General features: G+C 42.3%; 1 protein-coding gene across 4 annotated transcripts in view; it reads left to right on the top strand.

Annotated features, from left to right (window-relative positions):
- LOC133110138 (protein spire homolog 1-like) overlaps positions 1-12,756 on the top strand; it is a 53,518-nt gene extending 40,762 nt beyond the window's left edge. Inside the window, exons 9-19 of one of the 4 annotated variants that reach the window (XM_061220025.1) lie at positions 595-642; positions 2,152-2,321; positions 3,065-3,155; positions 3,581-3,723; positions 4,813-4,980; positions 6,399-6,425; positions 7,732-7,869; positions 8,313-8,383; positions 8,749-8,776; positions 8,878-9,017; positions 9,384-12,756. In XM_061220025.1, the coding sequence (XP_061076009.1) occupies positions 595-642; positions 2,152-2,321; positions 3,065-3,155; positions 3,581-3,723; positions 4,813-4,980; positions 6,399-6,425; positions 7,732-7,869; positions 8,313-8,383; positions 8,749-8,776; positions 8,878-9,017; positions 9,384-9,633 (1,274 nt within the window). In that variant the 3' untranslated portion in view covers positions 9,634-12,756. The remainder of the gene's footprint in view (positions 1-594; positions 643-2,151; positions 2,322-3,064; positions 3,156-3,580; positions 3,724-4,812; positions 4,981-6,398; positions 6,426-7,731; positions 7,870-8,312; positions 8,384-8,748; positions 8,777-8,877; positions 9,018-9,383) is intronic. The other 3 variants (XM_061220034.1, XM_061220043.1, XM_061220051.1) reach the window with 3 other exon arrangements.
- Positions 12,757-13,941: the final 1,185 nt, after the last annotated feature.

The raw sequence follows: 13,941 nt of genomic DNA, 5'->3' as shown, positions 1-13,941 counted from the left end.
GAAAAACAATAACCAAGTTAATCATAATTGTAAGATCCTGTATACTCGCCTTTATAAGATTTATATTTCTGAAGATGCTACAAACATAAAAATGGGTCTGTGTGATGTAATGTAATGGATAAAACATACTGTTAATAATATGGACACACTGTAATATGTTACATTATAATATGTTAATAATATAACATATTATAATATTATGTTCATAGTTTCTGAAAAGAAAATTCCATGCATGATCCAGTAATGCACTATAGGTATAGCTTAGGAGTTGCTGCACTTGACCCTGCCCCTCTCTGGTACTTGTGTCTGAAGAGTGGCCATCTTGGTTCCCACGCAGAGGCCTCATCTGTGACTGTGACCATAAATGTGACCATGGCCTGAGTGTGTGCTCTGGTTTGGCTTGCAATCTGCCTTCAAATGCGCTCACACTCTCTATCCAAAACTCATGAGTGTGCGCGTGCTCACTCGGTCTCTTTCTGGAACATTCCTGTACTCAGCAGGTGCTCAGTGAGGTTTGATGCGTGTACTTGTGTGGTGTCTCGGGCTGGTATCGGTGATCATTCGGACTCCATTGAAAAAAATGTTCCCTTTTAGGCGCTGGCAAAAGCTTCAGTACCCCTCAGGTGTTGTTATGTGGTCCAGGTAAAGTATGTATATAGTCCTGCCCCTTATGCATGAGGCTTCTTTTGTACAATTAGTCTGGCTTTATTTTCGATATGCAATATGGAGTATGTTTGTCTGTGTGTCTGTCTAGGCTGCCTGTCCGGCTGTGGGAAGTTTAACTTTGAATGTGAAGTCAATGGATGTAGTCTAACACATTGTATATACAATGACATTTTAACTGCCGATTATAACCATGTGAAAGATAAACCACAGATAAAACATCTACCAATCTTTAACAAGCTTCCAATACTGTCCCTTCAGACAAATCTTGATGGATTCAGATAGTCAGACCTTAGTTTGCAGTTGAGGGCACAGGGCTGAACAGTGTTAAGGTGTTTGCTGTTTGAATGGTCTGCCATTTGTAATGCGACTGTCTGTGCGTGTGTGCTTTCTGTTGGCTCAATGATGGTGAAAGTTGTGTTTGTGAATGGTAATAAGTTGCATTCCTGTGTGACAGCTAACATTGCATGTGTTTTGACCCACGCACCACACCGCCTACCCCCACCCCCCAAACTCATAGCCTCTCCTCACACTTTCTTTCCCAAAGAACATTCTGGCAAGATTACCAATTTGTGGAGAATTCATGTTTTTTGCATTCACATCTAAAAAATATCGATTTTTAGATAACACTATGCTTTTTTTTTTTAAGATGCTAGACTTAAAACTAGTAATATTCACACCCAGGAATTTGAACTTATTTTTACTTGTGGCTTATCTTAGAAAATGTACAGAGCCTTATAAGTATGTATGATAATTATATTAGTCAAGCTCTGTTAGGACGAGGAACCAGTTAGGAATGCTTTATCATCTCTGACTTGTGATCAGGGTTTGTAGTGTGAGCAGTAAACGGCAAACCATTATGCAGAAAGAAAGCCCTCTTGTCTTCAGCTTGTGCTGTAACAAGACCCTCCACTACAACTGTAGATTTAGCAGTGAGATGATAAAGTTGTTACATAATAAGTATACCTCTAATAGATTATAATAGGCAAAAAAATAATGCGAAGCCATTTATGGGTACAGCAGTATGTGAATTGGTTTGAATCCACACTACAGGCATTTGTCCCCAAATGCAGTCTGCTTACCTTTACACTAGAAAAAAGCACAGTCGCTCTGAGAACTCAAGATTATTAACTTGCCTGTTCTGCTTCAACCTAACAGTAGACCTACTAACACATTTTCACTTCTAAATTTGCCGCAGCATTCTAGTGAGGAATTCTGAAAACATGCAAATGTGGTACTTTTAATTCAGATTTAAGGCCACAGTTAAACCTAAGCGCAATGTAAAAAGAATAGTGTAATGAAATATAAAATATGCAAAGGTACTGTACTACATACTGCATATTCAGGTATGTTAGAATTCCCTGCTGCAGCTGCTGTTTTAGAGGTGGATCTGCGTTAAACTTTAGCTTCCCCTCTCCCCGGTGATTCCAAGTGAGAATGTTCCATTTCATACTTGACTCCATTTTCTGTAATGGCTCCTGCTTACAGATGTGTCCAGCCCTGAAACCCACAGGAACCTTTCCATGAGCGCGCTTGCGCTGTCCAACGGAATGCCTCTAGTTCAGCGGAACGGCAGGGGTGGGGCTCAGGCCCTATCGCAGCGGAAGAGACTCCTAAAGGCGCCCACACTAGCTGAACTGGACAGCTCAGACTCCGATGTAAGTGGGGCCAACCGTGACTTTCACCAGTGGATGTGCCAGCCATACAGGTGACACAGGATGAGTTGTTACAGGTGCATTGTGGGGGCACTGTTCCCTACCTCTGTCGCAGGATGAACTGTGACAGGTTGATTGTGGGTAACAGTGTGTGTACCTGTGTCGCGGGATGAAGAGGGATAGGTGGATTGTGGGTAATAGTGTGTTTACCGATGTTGCAGGATTACATTACATTACATTACATTAATGGCATTTGGCAGGCGCTCTTATCCAGAGCGACGTACAATAAAGTGCAAAGTGCAAACCTATAACCAAGGATAAGTGCGCTGAAAGACCCTAGAAGTACAATTTCAACTGCTACCTGCACAACAAAGATAAGGACCAGGGCCTATTTGATAATAGTTATTTTTTATTATTATTTTTTTTATCGTAGTACCGCAACACACAAATGTATGAACAATGTATGAACCGCTTACCTAGCCAAACAATGCTTACCCAGCCAAATAAAACATCCTAATACACAAGTAAATATCACAGGTAAAGACAACAATTAAGGTTTACAGGGAGGTTCGGAGAGATAGGGAAAGGTCTAGCTTGAAGAGGTGTGTCTTCAGTCTGCGCGTGAAGATGGCAAGAGATTCTGCTGTTCTGACCTCCACGGGGAGTACGTTCCACCACCGTGGAGCCAGTATGGATGAAGTATGACAGGTGGATTGTGGGTAACAGTGAGTGTACCTATGTTGCAGGATGACACTACGCATATATCAGCTAGCAGCTCCAGCATTGCCGCGTCATTGCTGGATGACACTTCTCCGGAGACTGCAGTAGGAAAAAAAAGTAAGCCCTCTACCTGAATTCCCTGAGCAGACCTATGGACCAGTCACAGGCCTCAGACCTCCCATCACAGTTGCCCTCTATATGTTGTCTGACAGTGATTATTTGTCATCTTTCTGATTGTCACTCATATTTTCTCTTGTATTTATTGTGCAAGTTACTGTGACATGTACTCTAGGGTGTTTTGTGATATTCCATGTTCTCTGTCTTCTGTGACTGTAACTTGTACTCTATATATTACATGTTCTCTGTGTTTTGACATTCAATTCAATGTATATGTTCAGGTTACTTGTGAACTCTGTTGTGTTATAGTAATTGATAGGCTGTATGTTTTGTGACAGTTTCTCCTTATCTCTGTGTTGTGTCTCCATTACTGGTGATATTTGTGTTGATGTGTGTCCATTACTTTTCATGTCCCCTGTACCCAGCTCCACCCATGTTCCTGCCCATTTCCTCCACCCCCCAGCCGGAGAGACGTCAGGCATCCCAGCGGAGGCACTCCATCGAAAAGGAGACCCCCACGAACGTGCGCCAGTTTATTCCCCCAACCCGGCAGAGCTCCAAGTCTCTGGTGAGTGACATGGCCTTCCTGCCCCTGTCACATGACCTGAAATTCACATTTATCTTCTGCTTTAGAGTTAAAGCGCTACCTGCTATAATGTACAGTTGTAATTGAGTTGGACTCAAATTCAAAAATACTTGAACCCTTTCAACACTAGTGAAATTCAACATATTTAATAGTTAACAGAAACATCTATTTTCAAATATATAATTATTTCATATGATTGTATGTTTTGGTCAGTAACATTTTCGGCTGAAGCTGCTGAAGGTTAAGCAGTTAAGCTTTCAAATTTGACACACATCCAAAGAGTTCCAAAATGTTGCATATGTATTTGACCTCTGGTCTGCTGTCCTCTGAACAAACAGTGTAGATCACAGTAGGTCACCCTGAAATTATTAGAAGAGATGGGTAATTAATTGTTGCTAGGAATTTAATTTGGACATTGAAAAATATGTTAACAAAACCACATTTAGTTGGATATTGGCTAAAGGAATTGTCCTCTCAAGAAAGGTGAGAATGATTGGTATGTCCGAGCAAACGCAAGTGGTAGGATTTACAACGCATCAGACCACAGCTCATGAATGAAAAGGCGTGTTGTGTTCCCGAGCGTTCGGTGTCATTCCTTGTCCAGCTGTCACAGTTGGAAGTCTAATGTTCAGAATGGCTCCGAGCATGTTTATAGACAAGCCTGCTAATTCCCCTCTCTGGGCCAATGTATGGTATTTTCACTTCATCACTTTATGTAACAACATTGGGAATGTACACTGTGTGCTCTCAGAGTACTCTCAAGCTGTTGTAGCTGTTATTCCGCTGAATGCCTTGTGTGTTGATGCTGCTCTTGGACACCGAGAGGCTGAGGGGTAATTTAATCAGCTGGACTCCGCGTGTCCTGAGGGTGCGGGGCAAGGTTGGCGTGTATGATGTAATCGCATCGCAGTGATTGTGACCTCGGCTCACCCCTCCCCAAGTCCCTCCTCCTCCCATCCCTCCTCTTTCTCCTCCCCACAGCCTCCCCCCCACAGCCTCTGCCCTCAGGCATCTCTCGCTCCCTCGCCCTGCATCACCCCTCCTCCTCCTGTCTGTGTGTCTGTCGCTCAGGTGGGGAGGATAATCCGCTTGTTTCCGAGGATACCCCTCTACCCCACCCTCTCCGCCCTGCCCGTTTTGCAGGGCTCCTATTCTGCGGAGGCATCTGCCTTGGGCGTTGTCCTGGCCGTGTTCGCTCTCTGTGAGAGCGTTTACACCGGCCGCTGGAATCCCGCAAAGGTTTGCCTCTCCACCCGATGTCCTGGGTGGCGTAGAAACCCACTGCACTTAGTGCTTCCTGCTTCTTGAAAGAATCCTGACAATGCCTAAACCGGCATTATTGTTGCTAAAACGTTCCGATAGCTTAGGCAGCATGACTAGCTTGATCCTCATGCTTCTTATGGTTGATTAGACATAACTATCACCCTAGAGCACCAATCATGTGTAGAGATTTGGCTTCACCCTGCATAGTGACGGCTGTAGTTCTGTATTCAACGTATTATGGCAAAAACTATTTTGGAGAGAATGGCACTCTCTGGTCTTGATTCAATTCTCACTATTGAGTTTTGCTAGAAGTGCTAGCATTCTTCATAACTAGACTGGTGTCATCCATACTTTCTACTGAAATCCCACATGGCCGTATCAGATCCATTTTCCGCTTCAGAGATATAGTGGTGCTAATTTGTCTGCTTTCTTTACATAACCAGATGTGTTTTTACACGCTACGTTATATACCATAACAGCCCATCTGCTGGAAGAGGTCATGTTGAAGGTCCAAATGCATCCAATGTAAATGCCAAAGAGAAAGGCGATCCTTTATAAAATAATGGAGTAAATTCAACCCTTGTACTGAATTTAGTGGGGGCATGACTGGAGGAAGCTAACTAGTTCCTCCTTGGTAGTTCAGGATTTTTCGATGTAAAACCAGAGTACCGCAGTTCTCTGCAACATTGTTATCACTGTATTTCATCACTTAACTTAAATTTATCTTTATTATATCCACACAGAGGTGGAAAGTCCAGGGGTCATAAGGTAAAAGTCCTGCCATGTGTTTCTTCCACCCATGAAATTACAAATTAGTTCCCAAATTAGTTCTACCATTAGTTCTATTTGTTAAATTAGCAAATCCAGGTAACTGGGACAAAGTACTGGGGAGGTACTTTACTTTCTGAACCTGGATTTTGCACCTCTGTATCCACCTAAATGAGGCCTGCTGTTATTCCAGAAGTGAATTATCTCTTCAGATCAATTACTCCTGTCTGTTGCTCAAAAGCTATTGATAGGTTAAAGGCTTGCTATTGATGTTCTACAAACAAAAATGTAGTTCACCGTTTGGAAACTTCCATATGAAGTTCCTGTTGAAAAGTAACTCTGTTGAAAGTATTTATTCAGTCGATCCATGCCAAAAGGCCTTAAAAAGGCTTATATACTTAGCTAGTTCAATGAAACAATGATTTTATTTTCTCACACAAGTTATGTGGGCACTGTAGGCTGTAGACCAGGTTGGTCTGAACAGTTATCCCCACGGGCCTGTTCAGATTGATTTTCTTTTTCTCTTTCATTGGTAATGTAGGCTCCTACATAGCCAGTGTTCAGAGAGATGGGTGTAGTTATGGGTACTGGTTGCATGGGTGTGGCTCATTGTGTCATTTCTTCAGGATGGTGCGGACGTCAGCGGTGAAGTGGTATGTTCCATTCAATTCCACCTCTGTGTGGATACTAACAGTTGATGATGGTCCCCCTCCCTCCCCTCTCCATGCAACTCTGCATTGGACCATGCTCTCAACCTAACACTGGGTGTTGGAGAAAAAAAAGTCCTATTATGGTTTGCATGCAATTCTCCTGGGTCTGGCTACTGAGCCCAAGTCCTGGAGGGCTGCATTAACTGCACTTTAATTCTCCCGTCAGGTGCATCATCGGATGACAAATAGTTTTAACTGAGCCAATTCTGGCTCCTTTCCCCCCATTATGCTCTGTTGTAACTGACATGCAGCTGTGGCCCACTGGGGCCAGGGTAAAGTAGCCCTTACCTGGGAATTCAGCCTAGTTTAAAGCACATTGCATTCATCACTTGCTAGATTAATTAATCATGTATCAATGTATATTGGATTCAGACACTGGATTGTGAAAGTGGTTCAGTGTATTGGCATTTATGTCATTAGGTAATTGATTGGGGGGGCTTGGCAGGTACTTAGTACATCCTAATTTGACGTTTTTCAAATGGAAATTTGCATCTCTTGGAAATCCATTGATTAAATTATGGACATGTCACATGACCTGAACCTGTTTGTGATCATTAGAAATGAAGAAAACTGTGTGTTGGAACCCTCATGTGCGCCATGGTGCTGAGGTCGCAATATCATTTTAAACAACACTTTGCTAACTGGTTTTCACAGTACCATCAATTACTGTATGGTAATCTGTGTAAAACTACCAGAAAACAGGTGCTGAGTCTTGCTACTGATTATTTGGAAAAAGTAGAGGAGCTCTATATAAAATGTTCAGTTGTCCATTTGAATGAATTGTTACTGCACTTCCCTGCTGAAAATTCCAGCTAAGACCAGATGGTTTAAGATGTTTTTGACTGTTCTATCTGGTCATAGCTGGTCTGTGGCTTCTCAAAACTGGTCCCTAGTTGGACAAAGCTGGTAGATAAGCAGGTGGACTAGCTGACTATATAGGCTTGTCAGCTGGTTAACAGCTGGTATTCAGCTAAAAGTGTTGAAAACACAGATTAAACCAGCTTGACCAGTTTAGGCTGGTTTAAACTGGAACTTTCAGCAGGGTCAGCTGACCACTACCTCCCTAAATACTAATTTTCCCAAACCAGTACCAACATCACTTGGAGTGCCAGCAGTCCCGCTTGATACTAATCACATTCTTCACTTCATAAAGTCCATCCCTTTGAGGAATGTGGTTGCTCATGGCACTGAGCATGCTCAGTAGACGGGGTGGAGGCTGGCATGGTAACAGTGGCCCTGTGTTTTGCAGGAGGAGTTCTGCTTTCCAGTGGAGTGCCTGGCACTGACGGTGGAGGAGGTGATGCACATCAGGCAGGTGCTGGTCAAAGCCGAGCTAGAGAAGTTCCAACAGTACAAGGATGTCTACAATGCACTGAAGAAGGGAAAGGTGAGAGTTTGACCTGGCCTAAAATTTGGGATAAATTCTTTGGACATTTTGTTTGATAGAGTGGTTTGCCCCTCATCTCTGTAGTTCCTCAATGTTGTGTGACACTGAAGAAGACTAGAACAACAATTCAGATTCTTATGGAGAATCAACAAGAATCTTTATTGCAGTTTAAATTATATTTTGCCCCACTTTCACCCTCAACAATCGGCTGGGGTGTTCTGTGCTTTGAACACATGGGTTAAGAATGACATTTAGTTTTGTTCATATGAAAGAATCAGACATATGGTCTTAGGCTGTTGTCAAGACTGTCGTGATCACAGTCATGGTAACGGTTATGGTCCATGCCTGCCTGGAATTGCCATAAACGGTGCATACTGTCCGCTCCAGAGACCTGGACCTCCTACTGAGATGTTCTTACATGGCTGTCCTTCTTTCCCATAAAGCTCTGTTTCTGCTGCCGTACAAAGAGGTTCTCCTTTTTCACCTGGTCCTATACCTGCCAGTTCTGCAAAAGGTAATGCACCTCCCTGTTCCAGCATGCAAGAAAGCCACACTTTCAGAGGCTTAAGATGCCTTCAGACTGACTGCACAAATCCTTCCCTTGTTTTCAGTACAGGCAGAACTAATCCTGTACAGCATCGGCACATTTTGTCACAGAAGCCAAATAAAAGGCCTCTGGCCATCATTAGCAGTCTTCTGATTAGGTGTGTGTGTTTGGTTCTGAAGACCAAGACCAGATTCTGAAAGATATTGCGTAAATTGACTTGTGAATTTTGGCGCGCTCTTTAAAAAAAAATATCCTCGCCTGCTTGGTATAATGCTGAGTTATCATAGCTGACCATATTCTTCGATGTCCTTTCTTTCCTCTTTCCCCTTTAGACCTGTGTGCTCCCAGTGTTGTAAAAAGGTATGTCCAACACCTGTCGCCTCAGCATACATTATTTCACACACTGTAACTGGTTAGTCCTTGTGTTTGGTGGGTTGTTGACACTGCACTCCCTGTCTCAGATGAGGCTGCCGTCCAAACCCTACGCCACCCTGCCCATCTACTCTCTGGGCTCTACTGCTCTACCCAAGGGTGAGGTCGCAGGCCAGTCTGAGAAGCCATCCTCCAGCCATCGGCACAGCCTGCAGCGCACCGTCTCCAGGTACGGCCGCCCCTCTCTCCCCTCAAAGGCCACAGTAGAGCCATGCCACAGGAGCGTATCCTGGCGCTAGGGCTGTGCCGGTGATCGGTTAACCGAGTAACCGCTGTAACATACCCACAGGAGGGTAAAAACAAACAAACTATCGCTTAAAAATGAGCAACAACCCATTTTTAAATTAGTCTGCCTTCTGCCTATTTAGGTAAAAATACTGGTTGTCAATGATATGAATTAATAATAATCAATGAATAATAATACAGGTACTGTAATCAATGTGCTAGAGATGAATGACTCCCAATTGAAAGGCATTGATATCTGGACCTTTGTGATGTGGCCCCCCCTTTTGTGGGTCTGTTACCCCTTCCCCAGGCTGTCTAAACACAGAGAGAAGTCCCGAGATGAAGGAGAACTCCCCAAGGAGCTGACGGAGGACTGGAGCACCATGGAAGTGTGCGTAGACTGCAAGAAGTTCATCTCGGAGATCATCTCCTCCAGCAAGCACAGCCTGACGCTGGCCACCAAGAGGGCACGCTTAAAACGCAAGACTCAGTCCCTGTACATGTCCTCACCAAAGGCCTCCGAGTACCACCCCTCCGAGAGAACTATCAAAGAGGTGTAGGCCGGGCCCTTCTCTGCCCCTTCTCTCCTCAGCCCCCCCCCGTGCTCTCTAGACACCACAGGCCCTCCAGTCACCATCTCTGCTGTCCGTTACTCTTGTCTGGTTGGTGTTGTCAGTGAGGGCTACAGGCATGATGCAGTCAGCCGAATGTGGCCGGGTAATGGACAAACAAAGTTGTTTTAATTTTATTTTTTTGGAAGGGGGGGTTATCTGTTGTCGCTGATGATGTCTGTTCCTGTCATTACCGTGTTACCAGTTCTTCCTTGACAAAAGAATAGTCAACGTTATATAACTGCTGTACTGTACATACCAGAATAATAATCCCACTACTTTCCCCAGGCAGAGTGAACTCTCAGTATGGTACACAAAATGGCTACCACCCCCCAACCCAGTCATGGACTGACACTCTTTGGAATTTGCCCTTGGTTACTCAACCACAGAAAGATGAAATAAGCACAATTTTGCCAGTGAAATTGAAATTTGGCATGAATGATCATGTATTTATTTGATCACTGGTGTAAAAAATCTTTATGAAGAGTTAAAGGAACAATTAGAGTCAGGATCATGTTTCAATGATCAATGATTACTAAAGACTGAGTAAAAGATAGACAAAAGCAATGGCCCTCTCGCAGAGGAGAGCGAGAGCTGTGCTTGAACAGTCAGGTTTTCTACTTTTTGTAGAGTAAAACATTGGTGTGTGTGTCTGGGTGGTTGTGTGTGACATTTTATTGAGGGCCAACAGTAATGGCACTGTAGCTAATTATTGTATTATTTTAACAAACTACTGAATTCTACGGCTTTCCATGAAATGTTACATGCTTACATTAACATTATTTGTGTCATTATGTTGTTTTTAATGTTAATGTACATCTTCTCCCACTCATCAAACATCACAATTCCTTTAGTTATGTCTCAATCACTCTAGATGCCATTTCACATAATGGCCAGATTGAAATACAGAGATGTTTGCTTGAAGAGCAGGCTGGATTTAGTCAACACATGTCCCTATGTTGACTTGGCTTAGCATGTCACAGAAATAAGTACAAATAAGTCAAGGGGTTTTGGTTTTGGTTGAGAAAATTCAGGTTTTAGTAGGGGCTCAAACAATAATATAGAGTCATTTTGATTGGTTGAAAAGGTATAAGTTCAAGGGTGCCATATGACACTCTAGGGATGTTACGGTAGTTACGCTTGAGTGCCATATGGCACTCTCAAATTATGATTGAATCAATGCGTGGGTAAGGAAGAATATGATCAAAAAGATAAAAACATTGCCTCCATATATTGGAAGGCTAAATTGACATGCTATTTGTATATGATATAAATTCTGTGCAACTACTGTATTTGGGGGGGGTTCAAGGTGTGTGTTCCATATCATTTAGCCATCATTTCGCCCTGAAAGGTTGACTGTTGCCAAAAGCAAAATGATTGCTTTCTGTCAGGATGGTGTAAAGTGGAGGCCCCATTAACCTGCTGTAACTATCTTGTGATGAAGTTTGATATGAATCCAAAGCTGGCATCTGATTTGTTCTTCCTTGAAGGCCAATGAAGATTTTTTTCGTGTACATGCTGTATGTCTAAATTGTATTTCATCATGGTTCTGATTTATTGACTGGTAAAAGTCTTTGTAGAATTACCTTATTATTTGTATTAAAATTATTATTACTGTTCAGTAATATTATTAATATTACATTTTTTTAATGAACACTATTTTTTATTCCTGGTACGGTTATCAGTGGGATATGACTTTTTACTGCGATTAGCTTTTTTATTACTTTTTTCAGTTAATGGCTGATAAAGTTTTACTTTGAGAAGTTATACCGGAAAAGCATGCATTGTCATCCTTCAGAGCAGAGCTCTTCTCTGTTATTATTGTTCACAAAAAAGATTTGTCCAAAGACTAAAGGCCGCTTTGACATATCAGCTTTTTTTTACCTTCCTGATCCATTTGTATATACTTTTTACTCTCAATTTAGAACATGCAAGCTTCAGTTTTCTCTCTGAAGGATGAATAAAAGCAACAATTTTGATTTTGCTGGAGATGAGCACCCTGCTGGTTTTTTGCAATAAAAGGAACATTTACCCCTTCCATAAACATTCTTAAAAATCATATGCAATGCAGTTATTAAAAGCACACCCACATACACTCAGTCAGTACTTTATTAAGTAGACATGTACACCAGCTTGTTAATGCAAATATATAATCAGCCAATGTGGTAGCACCTAAATGCATAACAGCATGCAGACGTGGTCAAGAGGTTCAGCTGTTTTTCAGACCAAATGTCAGAATTGGGACAAAATGTGATCTAAGTGACTTTGACCGTGCAATGATAGTTGTTGCAAGACAGGGTGGTTTAAGTATCTCCTGGATTTTCATGCACAACAGTGTAGAGTTTGCAGAGAATAGTGTGAAAACAATAACCATGCATTACAACAGTAGCATCTCTGAACACACAACCCATCAAACCTCTAAGTTGACAGGCTACAGCAGACTTAATAAGCCTAAATACCTAATAATGTGCTCACTGAGTGTATACTCCAGTCTTCCTCCTTATGGACCCATATACCCAGTGTTTAGTCACACACTAGCTTTCGGGGTGTCTGAGATCAATGGTTGGATGGGGGGTGGTTAACAATTGTTCAAATTGTGTTTTTTAGCAAACCCCCCCCCCCCCAACTTTAGTTTAAAGGGGAACTGTGGTTTCTTTCAGGGAAGCCGAGCTCTCTGTGGCTCCCTGTATTTCAAACTGCATGTATTACAGTGTTAGTGCCCTCTGTGGATTTCAGGATGACAGCAATCTGTTTTAAAATGCTTCAGCTCTAGAAGTTGGAGCTTTCATTTTAATAGTAGCCATTTTCCTCATCTATAAGCTACAGTTGTAAATGGTTGAAATAAAAAAAACTTTACCAGCTCATATTTTAGGTAGATATTCTGTCATTTATATATATATTGTCTATAAACTGTATCGGATGCCTTCACCCACATGCATGGTTTGCTGAATTATTCTGTATCCATTCGACTAAGGTCTATTCCCAAACCAAGTCTTACTGAGGCACAACTGCTTGTGTCCTGTCATTGTGTCACAGCATAAACTAAAATGGCAAACCTTCGTTGGAAATTCACTCTTGTGCTGTTTTTATTTCTTTCTGTTAATCAGTCCTTTCTGACATTTCTTTGGTTTCCTTTTTTCCACACTATCAGGATTAATGGGAATATGTTGTTTTGGGAAAAGGCCTGTGTCACTTTCTGTAAACATCTCAGTTTGCCTACATCACTACAGGATGTCACAGTGATGACCATGTATTTCAGGACATAATTATTAAATGTATCATGCCTTACAACTTGGCTGGTTACAGCCATGCTCCAACAGAGATAACCTATACACAACAATCCAAGCAATTAACAGCAGCAGGCATTTCACCCAGTGGATTATGGCAGTTCATAATCCAGAAAATGATGTAGCAATATCCTCCCTGGTGTCTTTGCATGCGTATTTCACTTAAGCCTGTGGTTATCACTATATGTACAGTATTAAAGGCTAGTTGAAAGAGGGAGGCCTCATACTCTCTAAGTGAGGCTACATTGCCTTCAGTTGATTATCAGAATTAGGAAAAAACTTTTGCATATGTCGATTAATGCAACAACCTTTCTCCCTCACCTTTTATGGATAATGTCAAACTTTATTACAGAAGAACTATAGATTATAGATTAGTCACATGCTGCACAACAGGGGCCATGAACCGCTGGTTTTCCACCCTCCCTTTACCTGAGAGTTGGGTGTGAAGCCAATCAGTAGCACTAAGTGTTCAGTTAATTACCCAGAAAAAAATAAAAGCAGGGTTGGATTTAGATTTGAGGGCCAGATTTGATTATCCCTGCTGTACAGTGTGACTAATGACTCAAAGCTCTGCATTAAAGATGCCTTCTACATATAATATTAAAGGGTTACTGGCTGCCTCTTTGAGGAATGGCATGGCTGCTCTGCACTGGAGATCATTGGGCGCATGTGTGCAGACCAGCAGCATGATGGGAGGGGTGAGGGGTCAGGCCTGCTTCTTGGAAGGGGGGGAGGGGGGGGTTGCATGTACTCGGCCAACCCCTCAGCTCCTCCTTTTGATCATGTAATTTTTATATTATTTGCACCCTAATATTATGCTGCCAAAGCTGTAAGACTCGTCCCAAATGATTTTGCCTTAAAGACACTGCATTTCAGTCATTCCCTTTACAAATCGGACAAACACTTCTGTTAGCAAATACTTTCTGTTACATTACATTAATTTGGCAGACACTTTTATCCACATCGACGT

The sequence above is a fragment of the Conger conger genome, chromosome 1, assembly GCF_963514075.1.
Source record: "Conger conger chromosome 1, fConCon1.1, whole genome shotgun sequence".
NCBI lineage: Eukaryota > Metazoa > Chordata > Actinopteri > Anguilliformes > Congridae > Conger > Conger conger.
The sequence above is the reverse complement of the archived record's forward strand: the minus strand, read 5'-3'. Positions and strand labels throughout refer to the sequence as shown.